Source organism: Etheostoma cragini, chromosome 18 (genome assembly GCF_013103735.1).
Source record: "Etheostoma cragini isolate CJK2018 chromosome 18, CSU_Ecrag_1.0, whole genome shotgun sequence".
In the NCBI taxonomy this organism is placed as follows: Eukaryota; Metazoa; Chordata; class Actinopteri; order Perciformes; family Percidae; genus Etheostoma; species Etheostoma cragini.
Window position 1 is genome coordinate 12973448 of NC_048424.1, and position 16388 is coordinate 12989835.

General features: G+C 40.2%; 1 protein-coding gene across 2 annotated transcripts in view; it reads right to left on the reverse strand.

Annotated features, from left to right (window-relative positions):
* Nucleotides 1-3511: 3511 nt before the first annotated feature.
* Nucleotides 3512-16388, reverse strand: part of vegfab (vascular endothelial growth factor Ab) — a 14866-nt gene continuing 1989 nt past the window's right edge. Inside the window, exons 2-8 of one of the 2 annotated variants that reach the window (XM_034899651.1) lie at nucleotides 15817-15859; nucleotides 14722-14918; nucleotides 13994-14070; nucleotides 9983-10015; nucleotides 7006-7080; nucleotides 5428-5571; nucleotides 3512-3729 (exon numbers count right to left, since the gene is read on the reverse strand). In XM_034899651.1, coding sequence (XP_034755542.1) covers nucleotides 3708-3729; nucleotides 5428-5571; nucleotides 7006-7080; nucleotides 9983-10015; nucleotides 13994-14070; nucleotides 14722-14918; nucleotides 15817-15859 — 591 coding nt within the window. In that variant the 3' untranslated portion in view covers nucleotides 3512-3707. The remainder of the gene's footprint in view (nucleotides 3730-5427; nucleotides 5572-7005; nucleotides 7081-9982; nucleotides 10016-13993; nucleotides 14071-14721; nucleotides 14919-15816; nucleotides 15860-16388) is intronic. The other variant, XM_034899652.1, reaches the window with a different exon arrangement.

A 16388-nucleotide genomic window follows, 5' to 3' on the forward strand; every position in this document is an offset into this window, starting at 1 on the left:
CGTTAGCTAACATTTGCATGTGTTAGGGGCCCCGCTCAGTATTTACTAACGCTATACGCTAGCGTTATATAAAGTACATGAACTTTAGCAACCATGATTACACACCAACATGTATGCTGTTTGTGTTTCAGAGCATTCACGCTTTGCAAAACCGCCGCCGCAGACCGTCTGGTGGGCGACGTCCGACCGTGAGTTCTCTGGTTGTGACCTGCTGGACTTCGTATAATCTTTATGAGAGTCACGGACAGGCTTATGACAACGACTGGGATGCATCTGGGCCAGCAGAGCCGGGTGGACACTGTCACAGGGTGCGGAGGAAGAAGACCGGGATGTCCGGGAGGGATTTGATGCGCTACTTGAAAAGCTAAATAAAAACTTTTCTTTGATAACTTGTCTTGTTTTTTTAAGTAACAGTGTGCAATATTGGAAACGACATAAAGCTCCTAACAGCCTTTAATGTTGAACAGTTGATAAGTGAGAATAGTGCAAAGAGTAGATAATCTGTCGGTGTCTGGCTAGATTTGTTTTTTAAATGTCCATTTGTTCTGGACACACACTCCGCACTCTTGTCTGCTAACAACGCAGTGATCCGACCAACCAGCAGTCTGCAGGTTTTCACGTCACCTTTTGAGCTCGCCTCAGCTCGCTTGGAACCTCGACTGAGGTAGTACTAAAAAAAGTCCCTGGTAGCAGGTCCCAGGGACTTGTTTAATAACAATTAATTAATGTAAGGTAATGGAAAACCAAAAAAGGCGAGTAGATTCGAGGCGTGTTGAGTAGATACCACGCAGTGGAAAACCGCCATTAGTGGTGAAGGAATTAGCTAAGGCTTACGTTAGCGGGGCTAAGCCAACGTCACAACTAAATGTTAGCGATTGCGTATGGCAGATCCAGACATGTTTCAAGTACAGTTTATTGTAAAACATGTGCATTAAATGTCAACAACTACAATTTCTTTGCTAAGAAAATTGTGAAGCGGTAGGCAGTGCCGACCAAGTGCCAAAATTGGAAATCCGTTCCTGGACTCTTGGAAAAGTTCTCGTTGTGGAAAAATGACCAATAGCCTTATGCTGCAGTGAAACCAGAATTTCACTCTAACGAGACATGCTGAACTGTTTTGCTTGGATTTGATCTAGCCCTTCAAAACGACTAGGTGAGATTGATCTCTCAATCTGGAAGTATTCATTGTTGTCGTCCGGGACTCGTTTCAGTCATTGTATCCTCTAGTTTAACAATTGCGAAGTAAACCGTAAAATCATCCTTTTCATTGTTGTACACAAATGTGTGCTTGGATGTATTTGATTGCCGAACAGAATGTTTTTGTAGATTTTATTGCATTGTGTTGCAGCAAAACGTAAGCAAGGTTAAACTTTTTTCTGGCCAAAATTGTTTTTTTATGCACTCATGGCAGACATGGTCCGACCCATGGCACAAGCGGTTCCTTGAGTCCAACTCTCTCATGTAGGATAACTGTTCTCAACTTGATTTTAAGACTTATTTCTTAAAATTACACGATTTGTGCAAATCCCAGCCTCCCAGTGTGGGGGGGGGGGGCAATCACAGTTATTTCTGCCATGCAGGAAAACGTGGTTGGAATCTGATGAAGACATTTTAAAAAATGAGTTAAAACTTAGTTTTTATGACTCTTTTCTCAGTTGCCATTGCCAAAACCTACCTAACCAAACTGCTTCTGTTGTGCTATTCAACTAGTTAGTTCTGTTTTTTTATTGATAGATTGTTTTGCTGTTGTTAATGTATTTTCACATTAATAGTGATCACAGTTCTTAAAAAAACCTTTACTTCCAGCACTCCTTAATGGCTATCTACAGTTATATTTAACAGATGAAATTACTGCACACTGCTTCAAAGTGCCATTTTATTCATAAGGCCGAATATCTGTCTGTCCGTCATGAAAAGCGTGCGGGTTTTTATTTTTCTGTTGTATTTTCTTTCAGATTACATTCTGTAGGGATTCTTACGTGTGAGTATCAACTTGTCGCACAAAAACATGGAAACCTCATGTTTACTAATTAAACTTCTTGAAAACACAGCATTCACAACACAGCAACCTTTTCCTTATTTTATATAAAAACAATATAATTTGAAAATAAATATGCTTTACTGTTTACATAGACACAGAAAACATGTTAATAGTGAAAGAGAGACAAAGAGAACTAATAATGATGGCTGATGGCAGAAAGGATGCAGATTGTTATCCAAACTTAAAACGGTGGTGGTGTTGGGGTATAGTGTATGCTTAGCTGCTAGCAGTAGTTTATTTATATTTGCATCTTGCATGACAGACAAAACACATGTCCGATATTTACTTAAATACAAGTTACTAACGCCTACACACAGACTCGCGCATCGGCAAATTCACATGAACACACACGCACGCACACGCACGCACTCAAGCACACACACACAAACAAACACACACACACACACACACACACACACGCATGTTAAAATCCTACACAGTACCCACACCCTTAGATAAGAGGGGTTGAAAAATCCAGAGATGTCATGAGTACACCAGTACAAATAATCCATTTAGGGAATGTTAACAAATTTTCAGATTTTTTTTCTGAAAGTCTCCATGCTGAGTAGAGAGTAGCCATCAGTCACTTTACACATGAGGGGGAGATAAGACAGCCACAGGTACATAACACTGCATATATAAATAGACCAAATTAAATATGGGTAGAAGACTGAATACTGAAAAATACTCTAACATTATAAATTATCTAGAATGGACTATGGCATAAAGGGATATTAAGTATGTACACGTTCAGAGAAGAAGATATGTAATCAACAGAGTCTGTAGTGAGTTAAACCACTAATAACTATTTTGACCATACCCTCTCCTGAAAAAAAGGAAACAAAAAATAATTTAAAAAGCACTCGAAAGATTTCTCAGTACATTTTGTGAGGCACAGTTTTTCAAATGGAATCAAACTACAGTATATGATGTTTTCAGTGGTTTTCATGTAGGATATAGCAAAACATTAGATTCTATATTGACAACCAGTATCCCTTTAAAAGTATATGGCACTTTCGGAGTATCTTCTCCTGCAAGCTGATCACAAAGCTGACATAGTGTAAGTCCACGCCAGTCCTGCATGTCCGTACAGAAACTAACATAAAGAGATAGATTCAGATGTCCCAGTTGTCCTGCTTTTATACTCCAAAAGTAGACATTGACCGATGATAATCCATCCATTGTTTTTGAAAAGAGAATGCGCTCCATGTCCTCTTCAGCCTCACCCACTATTTTAGCAGTTAAATATATCTTAGATTGAGAGGTTTGCAATTTTATGATTGACACACAACCACAATAGAGACTCATATCCAGTGAAGAAATTGCATACAATGAAATGACGACAACACTACACCTGCATCGCAAGCCAGTTAGAAAAGTAAAACCACATGGCGGCTATTTGCTTTTTGTCTAATGATGGGTTTAGTTATTTGTTTGTGTAGCAGCATAACAATTCTGTACTCTTTTTTATTTTATCATGGTCTATATACACACAGATATACAGTGGGAGGAAACTTCAGTTCAGTCTTTCTTAGTGTTCCCCCCTCTCTCAAGGGGAATGCTTTCCACAGAGAAGAAGAGCTTACGGTTCAAAGGTCAAAGTGCTGTGCTGTGAAATATCTCTAGAATATTCCTTCATCTTGTACATCTGGTGCTGCCACCTCTCTCATCTCCTTGGCTTGTCACATCTAAACAAGAATAGAAGCATAAACAATTATCAGAACAAGAAAAAAATTGGGCTGTAGATAGGAGTGTCTTTTGGCCTCCTTTTCAGAAATACACACACACACACACACACATACACACACACACACACACACACACACACACACTGGAAGGCTGCGGGTGTGGCCTTGACCAACTGCCACTTTGCTTGTTTGAAAGCCATGATGTCTCTCTCTCATGGGTGGGCCAAATTCTCTGCGCAGGTAAAGCACAGAAAGGGGAGGTAACCGTGCCCCTTATGACCTCATAAGGAGCAGGATTCCAGATTGGCCAATCTGAGCTTTCATTTTCTCGAAGGTAGAGCAGGATACACAGGAGAGCCTCATGAGTCAACCAAAACAATAAAATGTTCATCTTCCATAAAACTAAACAATGAGTTAAATTACACTATAAAGCTCCATAGAGCTAAGGGGTACTGTATACAAAAAGTAAAAAAAAATTAAACAATCTTTTGTTTCGGACAATTTTGCATTTATTATTATGTATTGACTGTAGAGCTATGACAGGGAACAAGAGAAATATAGCAAAGACGTTTTGCTGATCGACTCCTTGGCCACCAAATGACCCCAAGGTTGGATTGGTAATTTTACTAATTGATGTGGTTTTAAAGGCCATAAGGCCTGTACTATGAATCAAGATCAACATGCTCTGGATTTATTTCTGTTAACTGGCTTCACCTAACCTAACAACCGCGGTCCTGCATAAGCTGTGTCTTGAGGGTGGTTAACAACTAGTTCAATCAACCCAGGGTTTCAGAATCCAGCTGCGCGAGCATTCACATAAAAGAGGCAGTGTTTGCACAGTGTGACCAATCACAAACATCTACCAGAGTTGCGTGTTTTACGTAAGAAGAGCATAGTATAATTCTACTTAAAAATAAAGAACACAGACACGGTTTTAAAACGCAATACAGTCGCTGCTTCCTAAAACAGGAAGGAAAGCTGTCAAAAATAGCCAAAGCTGTAAATATGTACACCATAAATGCCATAATTACACTTGTCCTTTCCATAAACTGTTGTTGCATAGCCTATTATTTCAGTTGCAACCTTAGCAGTGGGAAATGATCGTTGGCGCAAATAAAAAATATAAAAACATAATTCAAACCAATGTGCTTATTGACATACGACACAAGAAGCTGACAAAGATGAGTAATGAACTCCTCTGAAAATCTATATCTTTCATAACAAACACCCATCAGGGAATGTTAGCAGGGTTGTCAGTCTCTAAATATTGTAACAAGTGATCCAATGTCGTGACACACAAAACCCTGGTTTGAACCTAAAGTTACCATGTTAACGCCAAATCTTTATTCATAGTTCAGGCCTGTGGACACCCACTACGGTGTTTTGACTGATTAGACCTCTGCACAGGTTAAAGGTGGTCTGGAGCATAGATCGGAATTTCTTACGTCACAAATTTCATCTACCATTAAGAATAATAAAGATGTCAGTCCTGCCATAACAGGTTCAACAGAGCTAACTGGAGGTTCAGGAAGATGTTAATCAATCAGTTTACACACACCCACAGAGTCCTGGGAAAAGGTCTAATTAGCCAGAATAATTGAAAACACATGTGTGAGTGTCCAAGGCCCTTTAAATTAGGTTTTCGTACTTCTGGAACAAGTAATATTCACTTTGGCTCTCTTAAACCACAACACTTACTTGCAGGTCCTCTCGTTGAGCTCTAGCTGGCGGTCTTTACAGTATTCGTCTGTGTGTTTGCAGGAGCATCGGCAGGTTGCAGGATCCTGCACGAACAAGCGCTTCCTCCTCTCTGAGCAGTGATCACAACATGGCTCACAAACACTGGACAGAGAAAGACAGACAGGGATTGTAAGGAAAAGGGGGAGAGAAGATGATTATTGCAGTGTATTATTAAACCTATCCTTAGGTTAACCATTCTGCACGCTCCAGTTTTCTTTTCTAAGCCACTCCCCAACAAGTTGTACTGCATGTGACAGTTGGATAGTATTACACACAGGTTCCCACAGAGCAGGCAAATATTCAAGCAGTAAAATGAACCTCCCTGGTTCGCCCCCATACCCTACCGCGTTGATTGGACCGCTTACAAATGCCTTGTATGTGATCAACATGCAGTGAGCAAAGCTCTGGACCGGTTCATGCAACACAAAACAACACACGTGGCTTTGACCTGCCCGTCAATGACCTCGCTCTCATTTTTACAAATGTCAAACTTTTGTTAAAGAAGACTCAAGGGTCTGCTTGGTGCTATGTCAAGACATATTTCATTTTATTGAGTGAAAACTACAGACTATGATTCCAACAGAAAAGACAGTAGATTAAGAACAGGGTGAAAATTAACAGATGAAGGCTCAGATACTCCATTTATAGCTCAATGTACAAATTAAAACACAGACATGTATTTTTTCACAGTATGAGCTCAGAAGAAACACTCATGTTTCGTCATCTTTATATTTTCTTATCTGGGTGCTTTTTTTTCAGAGACAAAAGCAGGCAAAGACACAAAACAGGAGCTGCTAAACAATTTGCTGGTTTACATAACCCCAGTTGCAAAAGGAAAAAAAAGGGGAAAAAAATGTCAATAGATAGCCATCACTCACATCTTTACATTACATAAAAAGTACCAGCATTATGCACAGGACAGCACAACCTGTTTATAAAGATGAAAAGAACAAAGAGTGGAATAGAGACGGGTACCAGACACAGCAATGTGGCACAGACTCAACACTGAACACAAGGCCGTGATTACAATCCTGGTGATCCCAGCGCAGATACCACAACAGTTATGAGCCGGTCTGCAAAGCCATGATGGTGGAGCTGTGATCTTGTTTCAGTAGAGGGTTCAAGTAACAGCTAACAGCCAATCTGTTTATTCCTTCTTATTTAAACATGTCCAAGGTTTTGGGGGGGGGGAGATTAGATGGGTATTTTGACGGGTGGCGATGGGTTATGGTTAATTTCTTGTGATGTGGGATTTGGCTGGCATATCTGCTGTACTTCCCTGTTTATCGCTGTAAGGTTTTGCGAAAGCTATGTTGGCTAACATGTTAGCAAACAGGGCAGGTTAGACACTGATACTCTAGGTGTGTAAAACATGACTGACGAGACAATGTTAGGACAATACACAGAAGCAACATGCTAATTGATGCGGCTAACGGTGCAAATTAAAAGGAGCAAATGAGCTCCTCCCAAATGAGCTTAATTATTAGAAGCGCAACACTCAGATGCAGGTAAGTGGAGAAGGCGGAGCTGACATACGCATCGTGAATTGTTTTGTCGCGGTTTTTCTTTTGTTTTCTCTTTTGGCCTTTACCCTTTCCTTTTCGGGATTTTCTGCAAGAGAAAGAGGACAACAACGCAAAGAGATGCCTGAGAGACTGAGAAGAAAGAAGGGCTGATGTGTGTAGAAAGGCCTAAACTGATAATTGGTTTAAAAACAACTGATTATTGACAATCTTTTTTTTCTTAATTTCTTCAAATCAAACAGCCACACAATCAGTCATTCCAAACAGGAGATTGTTTAATTTGATGATTGTGTATAGACTGTCTTCTTTGGAATAATAACATATCATCATGTTATGAGATAGGCGTCTGTATTGTTCACTTGTGAGATATCTAAAAGTACCAATGTGTTTTAACAAGAACATAACAAGAAAAGCAACCACTTTTTTTGTTGAACTGTTGAAATGAACTAAAACATTACTTTGAAATGTAAAACCAGCTTTATTGTCCAACCAACAAGATTGTATTTGTCAAACAATACAGTGGCTTTGCAGACTGTGTGCGGTTAACAGTTTGAGCTTTGGCTTGGATGGCTGTTCTGAAATATCCAAGATGAATTGAGGACAAAGAAGTTGCACGTCACCAAAACTGCATCTTTCAACCAATCTGGGTCAACTCTTAATGGCTGATTCAGCAAGCCTGTAAAGCATAGGCTGGATTGTGTGTTCAGAAACAAGCTGGGTTTCACAAGCTTTTGCTGTCTGAGATGTATACAACTACACCAAAAACTTCTGGAATACCAAAATAGAAATGTTGCGACATGTCTCTGTGGACAAGAACTCTGTAATAGTAAAACACTATTTTTACTTCACCATGATAACTTTCTGGCCCGAGCTAGAATGGCATAATTAGTTTATGTTTATGTCCTCAAAACAATTATAGAGTGAGACCTAGTCTAAAGCCATGACGTTCCACTTCCAGGATTGTTCCGGTGCTGGCGGGAATTCTGCCGGATTTCACTCTTTTCCAGATGTCCAGGCCCTTCCTCTTTCTTTGTGTTGGAATTTTAAACTTCGTTGGATTTATGAGGACTATATGGCTAACTGCTTCTCAGATCTCTGCAGGGTAAATTCAGACAGCTAGCTAGACTACCTGTTTTCTGTTGCACAACTAAAAAAGCTTTTGAACGTACACATCTTCCACCGAACCAAGTTCCTTCTTTGTTTTTCAGCAGCCCTCGGTGCTTAGCACTGCCCATGACAATTGTGATTGGTTAAAAGAAATGCCAATATAACAGAAACCCATTTTTCTCCCATCCCAAAACTCTGAGTTGACCTACCAGACCCTCCTCTGCAGCACTTTGGAGGAAGGTCTGGCAAAGCTTACATTTCTTACCTTATCAATCAGCATATTAGTTTGAGATTTAGTCACATATGAACCTAAATTTTTACTTTTCACCCGGTTTTTGAACCTCTAGCTGCAGGTTACGTCTTTAAGGGCATTTTCATGATCTAATAGTTCATACTCTGTTTTCTGCTCGCAAGATGTTTTCCTAAGGAAATGGGAATGTTAAAATCCAATATTGCCACAGACTGTGCAGCTCTGGTCTTCTTCCGGAATGTAGCCTACATTTAGATTGCTGCACAGGTCATGAAAGGACCTGGCTCAGTTCGTGGAAATATTGGATTTACATGTCAATAAAAAAAAAAGACTAAGAGAGACTGTAACGTTACTTGGGTGCAGAGGTGCTTTGAGCAAAATGCAAACGTCAGCATAGGAACATTTTTACATTGCTAACATGTTGATGTTTAGCAGGTATAATATTTATAATGTTTACAGTGTTAGCATGCTAACATTTGCTAATTAGCATTAAACACAAAGTGCAGCTGAGGCTGATGGGAATGCCATTAGTTTTGCACGTATTTCGTCATGACCAAAGAAATGTTGACCTAATGATGGAGCTGTATGAAAAGTCAGGGATCAGACTGTTTCATGACAATCATTCAATGATGCTAGGTCAGACCGAGCAGGGACTGGATGACAAATGTGAGTGCAGTAAAGATGGAACAAGGTGTAGCTGCTGTTTTTAATTGTTCAGAGATCAATTCAGTTTCACTGTTGATGTTGACAAGTTTCCCAACTTCCGCACGGTGATTTACCTTGACAGACCTCCAGGGGCCTGTCACTACTGAGAGGTCAGCGCCTGATGATAAAACTTAACATTGAAGTATAAAAGCATCAGAAATGGAGTTGGAAGACTCTAAGACTACCACTTTGTAGACGCACGCCACAAAAGCGCCCAAAAGCCGTAAACAGACAAGGTTAAAGAGGTCTCAAAACTAGTTGTTTTCTATATGACTGACGATCTGACACAAAACCAAAATACAACCAACAACCACCCCGCAACGGAAAGATAACGACTTGCAGAAGGACTATTACAAGAGTTCTAATGACCCTTCACACTGCTTTGTCATCTAAGGAAAGATTAGAACACTTAAGCTAGGACCATAAACACAAAAGCTTAACTTTAAAAACACTGTTATCTATATCAGAGCGGCCAGTAAGAGGAGCAACAAATGCTAAATGGGATATAAACATTAAAGAAGAGGGGAGAGGAACATAAAGATGAGACAGAAAAGGGAAGAAAAGTGTAAAGGACTGGAATAGAGAGGGCAATGACCTCATCAAGTGTCACTCATTCACCTGACTGGATTGAGCTGGTATTCCCCGTGTTTATCACCTGAGAGCTGCATGCTAATCTCAGCATAATATAGTTTCATGTGGTAGCTTGTCTTTTGCTTGTCTTTTTTAATTGAAATATTATCGGTGTGGTTTTTGAGTGTGTCCGTGTGAGAGAAAATGGAGATGGATAATTTAAGGGAGAAAGAGCATACAGGATGATGTCAGCAAGGCCAAGAGCTGCAGGCGAGGGAAGGAAAATACCAAATCTCAAGTCTCCATTGTTTCACCCTGAAAAAAAAAACAATCCATGCAGAAAGAGTGCTGTACTCACTTTTCTTTGTGGTCTTTAATTTCTTCCTTTAACCTGAAAGGTAGGGACAAAACAATGTGACATTAGACCACAGCACGCCATACTTTCCTGGTAAACTAATACTTATCAAGATCAACAGAGACTAGAGGCTTGTTACCAGCACAGGTACATTGTTTCTAATCACGTTATATCACCATCCTTTACCAGAAACTGGGATAAAACTATCTTTCACTTTTGCACAACAAAGGAAGCAGATTTGTTGGGAGGTTAAGCAGTGCACACACCCATAAACAGGCACCCAAAGGGGGCATGTTCCCTGAGAGATACACACACATACAAACAGGACTACAATAGCAGGCTGCCAGGTTTGTTTCACTTCTTGTCCATGATGTGACGAAACTTGTGATAACAGTATGTGTGGAGCAATAAAATTACTGGCACACTCTGGAGACAAAGTGCCAAAAGTGTTAGGAAACAGGGTATTATTCAAAAAGGTCATTGACACACAGCCAAGTTTCTATTTGAAATACTGGTACAAGAACTACATGAATACGCAAAATAAAACATAAGATATGTGTGCATGTACAGTAGATCAAATTTCTAAAATCAATTTGCCGATAAAGACTACATGTTGTACTGTGACTCACCTATACTGAAATTGATTAAGGTATATGGAGAGTTAAAATAAAAACTTTTTCTTAGGTAAAAGTAGCAATACCACAATATAAAAAAAAAATCCTCAATTACAAGCGCTGAGTACTGAAGTTAAGTACGTGAAGTGAAGTTAAGTAGAGTAGCTCTAACAACAAAATGTACTCCAACATCAAAAGTACTAAATAGGCATAATGACCCTTTAAAGCATGTTACATTGGATTATTGCTACTGATGCACTGCAAGCAACACTTGAATGTAGATGGTTACCGGTATAATTGCTTCACATTTTCATGAACTCAAACCCTGTTTTTGATACTTTTATATTGTAGTGATGCTGCATGTAGCCCAGCGTTACTGTTTGTAGTTTTATTTCATTGATATCAGCCTCGCTGTTAACAGTGTTGCAGCTCTATGTTAAGTTACTGCTAATTGTAGTACTAACATTAAATAGAAATAAGTACTTCAAAATCCCACTTAAGTTAATCAATTGAGTTACATATTGTATTTTATTCTCAACAGTTTGGCAGGGACTTGTTGATCTGTTAATAGTAATTAATTCATGAATACCATTTCCAGAACAATACAGTAAAGTCAAAGATTTAAAAAAAAAAAACAGCAACAAATAGATTGGATGCAGCAACTAAAATTTAATGAAGGTGCCCTAAACTTTTATAGCTACATGTAAATGGTTTTACACCAACGTATTGTGTCATCACAGGCAGCAGTAAGTTCAGGGTGATATTACTTTATATAGCTAAACAGACTGCTGCAGCCTCACTGAATAAAGCACAAACATATTTGAAATAAGTTTTTTTGTGCATTGATAACTCAGAATAGAGAGAGCTTGGTCCTCAGCCAATTGTCCTCCCTCACTGCAGTGTTTGTTTTGCTTTTTAGATTTAAACGTGGGAGGATGATGCATGTTGCTGTGTCACAGCTTGCTAAATAATTTTACAGCTCAAATCACAGCCACTGTAACAATCAGATTGTACTTCCGCTTAACTTTAATTTTCCTTCAGTACTCTCTCTGGGTTTTGCAATATATTCGTGGGTTTTCTCCATAGACAGTTAAGGGAACGGACCAACAGACCCTGTTGCCCTGGACGAAGACCAGTGAAGGATATTAGAAGCACTTTTCCGGTGATGGCTGAGCGTTACTGCGCAGCTTCTAACTGAGCTTGATGACGTAGATGTGACATGAGCAACTTGTCTGAAAGTTGTAAGTCTTCTGATAGCTGTGCCAAGAGAAAGCTCAATCATTCCCAATCTTGCCAAGACAGAGAGCTTAGTTATACTTTAGGAGATACCATAGGCACAGGCTAATTACTTTTGATGGAAGTCACAACTGGCTGCAAGCTTCTCCTGACAATATGGTGATTTGTTGACTATGCGGCAGCAAGACTTGGCCAGGTCTCCCTCGAAAAAGAGATTTCAATCTCAAGGGACTTCCTGGTTACAAAAAGGTTAAATTAAAAAAAAGTATCTTGGTTATGAAACAATCGTTAGCCTATTTTTTACAAAAACGCCGGCTAAGGTGTCATAACGTGAGCTACAAGGTAATGGAGCCTTTTATACATTTTCATGTTTCTTTAGAAATAAACAATGGGCAAATAGAGTCTTTAAACGCTTTAGATGCAAGTTATTCACTGTCAAAGTGGCGCCAAAATGAATGGCAGCCAATGGAATGCTAACCACGGGCGATGGCTTGGTAGCTGTCGGTACACAATCTGTCCTGTGCATGTGAAAGGTGTTCGCGCATGCGCAGATGATGATCATGATATACGAGGATTTACCAGGGATTTACTACACTGCACGATCTGTTCCACAGTAGCAGTCTGCCATTAGCCGCAACCGGAAAGCTATTGTTAGTTTAGCTAACAGCTATTCAGACTAACTGCTAGCTGACAGCTTGATTCAGTCTAAAATAACGTTACTCAACCCAAACAGTGGGAAAAGCAGGCTACAGCTAAATTAAGACTTTAAAGTAAAAATAAAGACAAGTATTGAGTGGTTGTATTTTAAATGAGCACAAGTAACATAGAAGTGAAAGCTGTTATATATTTTAACGGCTTTTTTTAGTTTTGCGGGTCTTTCTCAGCTAGCGGTTAGCCGAATTAGCTGTTAGCTAAACTAACATTAGCTTTCCGGTGGAGGCAAAAATACTTTCTTTAACTGTCTATGGGAACAGATCGTGCAGTGTTGTAATTTCGCGTTCATCATGATAGCATCTGCGCATGTGCAAGATGTTCGCACATGCGCAAGATGGATTGTGTACTGACTGGTGCTGGGTCACCCCCTTGGTTTTCACCAGCCAAATATTTGGCGGCCCATTCAGCAAACAGAGGGAGTGGCTGAGAACTATGACGTTGAGGTTTGTTAACTTCCGGTGAGTTTCGTACTAATGGTACGAAACAAAGCCATGTGGTTCGTTGTGGCAACGCTGCTGAATATCCAGAAGTTAAATCCAGAGTAAGAACAATCTTTGCTGAGTTTTGTTGGTGGCCATGAGGTTGTGGCCCTCTTTTCTACGGGGTTTGGGAAAAGTTGGATGTTCCAGGGTCCTCCGTCAGTGGTGAAGGAGTTAGCTAAGGCTAATGTTAGCGTTGCTAACCTGATTTCATGACCAAACATTGATTGATTGGATTGATGTGATGGGTTGAGGCAGATCCATAGTGGCTTTGGGCAGAGCCAATAGATTTAAACTTCACCAGAGTACCTGCCTTCAAGGAAGTTAACACTTGTCAGTGGAGAGTGGCCAGACAGAGTTTGGTAGGGCCAGGCTACTTAAACGCCAGCTCAATGACAATATGTTACCAATTTAATTTAGCTCCACTTATCTTCTTTTTTTTTTCTTTACAGCTGGCTTTAACAGATTATATTGCTGCCTATCAAAACAATAGACAATAACAATCTGATCCACAACATCTATAAATCATTGTACTGTAAGTCTAACCAGAAAAAGTCACTTAACTGTGACAAGAGGCCACAAAAAAGACACACAGTACTTATCTCAGAGATCAATGACTGAAACTATCAAACCTGTGTTGCTCCAGAAGTGACCTCTACATGCCACAAAAGGACAACAAAGGATTGGGTAGCACTGTACTCACAAATGTAGCTCCTTTACTTGAAAAATGCAATGGAATGAGGATAAACAAAAGTAATATGGAGGATATGTGCTGGGATGTGCTTAAATGTCTTTGTAAGGTCAGTGAAGAAAAGGTAGCAATGATAAGACAGGAATCAAGATATGCATCCGTTGAATGTTTCAGAGGCAAAACTTTACATGAAGTGTTTGGTCGACCTCTGCCCTGCCAAACAGTGGTTGGGATATCATTCACATTGTGTGTGTTTCAGAGTGTGTTCAGGGTTTCTTACCTACACTCACATGCGCTGTGTTCTGTAAAACTCATGAAAATATCCTTTTGTTGCCTTTGGGGTTTTATTCTTTTAATCTGTGAAAGGAAAAAAGAAGAAAGAGAAATTTGAAATTTGAAGAAAAAGCTCACACAGAAATTACTATGGTTCAGATTCAAATTCTATTTTTCACATTAACCCAAGTAAAAGAGAATCTATACGCATTCTGTTTGTTTACGGTTTTACATCTAAACGTCTCTGAATATAAAGTGAAGAGAGGACAGAAATTTGCTGATCGGAAACCTGACTATTGACTATAAAAAAGGGAGAGAACCCATGAACTGAGATGCAAAGTTCAAAAGGATCATCACCTTCTACTAGAAATTACATTTTTCACCTATCAGCGATTCAAAAGACAAACTGACTCCTCATAAACAGAGAACCAAAGGGCTGAAAGTGAAAAAAGGGCTGAGTAGAGGGTTGATTTTTGCCCAAAGGTCACACCTGAGCAGCCTTTGGGCAAACAGCAGGGACACTTGGGTTGAGCAGTAAGGCTCTGGACCCCCTGTAGAGGGACACTTGAGGAGCCCATGTTCCCCTCTGGTGTGACATTTAGGTAAAAAAAAAAGTACATATCTGTCCATTTAGAGCCCACACACATCCTGGAGTTTCAAAAAGCAAAAAGGAGCAGCCCCAGTCACTCCCACCCCTCTGAACGTATTGCTGTTTAAATAAATAACGCCACTGACCTCCATTGTAATGTTATAGCTGGACGTTGGCATGCACTGCAGCGTCTCATCGTTGCAGCAGCCGGCGCAGCGCGTCAACACAACGCAGGACGGGATGAAGATGTGCTCCACCTCCTCCGGATACTCCTGCAAAATCTCCACGAGCAGCTCCCGAGGCTGACACAAACTCTTGTTGTACACCTCCATTAAAGGGATCACTGGAAGACACAATGTGCAACGATTATAAAATGGCAGTGGAGCTTTAGTCTAAAGCACCGACTCTTCAATACTACAGTGCTGTAACAATAACACACACCCAAAAGGAGAAGTGCATTTAACACACTGGCAGTCTTAGACCGTGAAAGAGATTAAAAGACACACACACACTTTACTTTCTATTATTCCATTGAGATGCACTTGGTTTACAGAAATGTACCTACTTTTACACACACACACACACACACACACACACGCACACACACCATTTTTAAAGTACTCTATATCTATCTGGACCCCATCTGCTGCTTCAGATAAATGCTGGATTTGAGTGTTACCCCATTTTAAAGCTCTACTTTTTCCTCATTACCCACCCCTCTCCATTGATCATGAGAAAGATATTAGCAAACAGTGGACATCACCTCCGAAATATCACTCAGAGCCTAAAACAACCTCAGCCTGACAGCCCTCTGGGAAGCCAAACCAAATATACTAACAGTGAACAATATCATGAAGTTCAGCTTCTGATTGTCCAAATTAGATTGGGCAACGCTGGAATTGTGCAAATTGAAAATGTGGGCCAAGAGGGGAAAATTCCATTCTATAAAAGAGTCTGGTCTCCATAACATTTCCCAAGCTTAACCTCAAACAAGTATGTTGTCCAGGGTGAAAACGTCCAAGAGTTGCGTTAAGGGTGAAACCACTCTCATTTACTAAAAGTGGGGAGTTTGAGGGGGGATACATCTGGACAGGGTTAAACTATGCAGTTGTCCACTAGGAGGCGATAATTTCCCTTTAATATCAAGGTGACCCTCAAACCGGCCTTTTTCTATTTGGCTGTGTGCCAACAAGGGAGCCCAGAGCAAACTGTATTCCCACGGTGCCCTGTGGGACACCTACCGTCATGTGGACCTCTTTCTGTGGCCTTCGGTATGTGGGCGCTCTGCAAGGAGGAAAAAAGAAAGCTGTTAGAAACAGTAGATTGTGCAAAAGCTCAGGAAACTGCTACCCGTACCCTCTCATTTTGACAATTTTGTTGACCACTGACAGAATAAGAAAACCACATAATGCATCTTATCTGGGCCTATACAATATAGTAGGGCAATGAGAGTCTAATGTCCATGCTATGTGTTCTATACGCATAAAATAACATTGTAGTAGGCCTATATGTGAATCATGAGGCCCTATATGTCCATTTATTTAACCAAAGGTACAACGTGACAAACAAGCTGACATATTCTACCACATCAGCAACAAAACGTCATAAACCGACAGTCTGAATTACTGTCAGGGTGAAATCAAGCCTTTAATGTGTGCCTCCGCCGCGTCCTGGCAACGCGGATTAATAACTGTCGCCATTAAAACCGGTAAGAATTTTAACCTTCTACTCTCCCTCACATGGGGGTAGCTGTCACCACCACGGACCACAAAGGATTTTGGCAACTTACCAACCGTGCGCGCTTTACCCACAA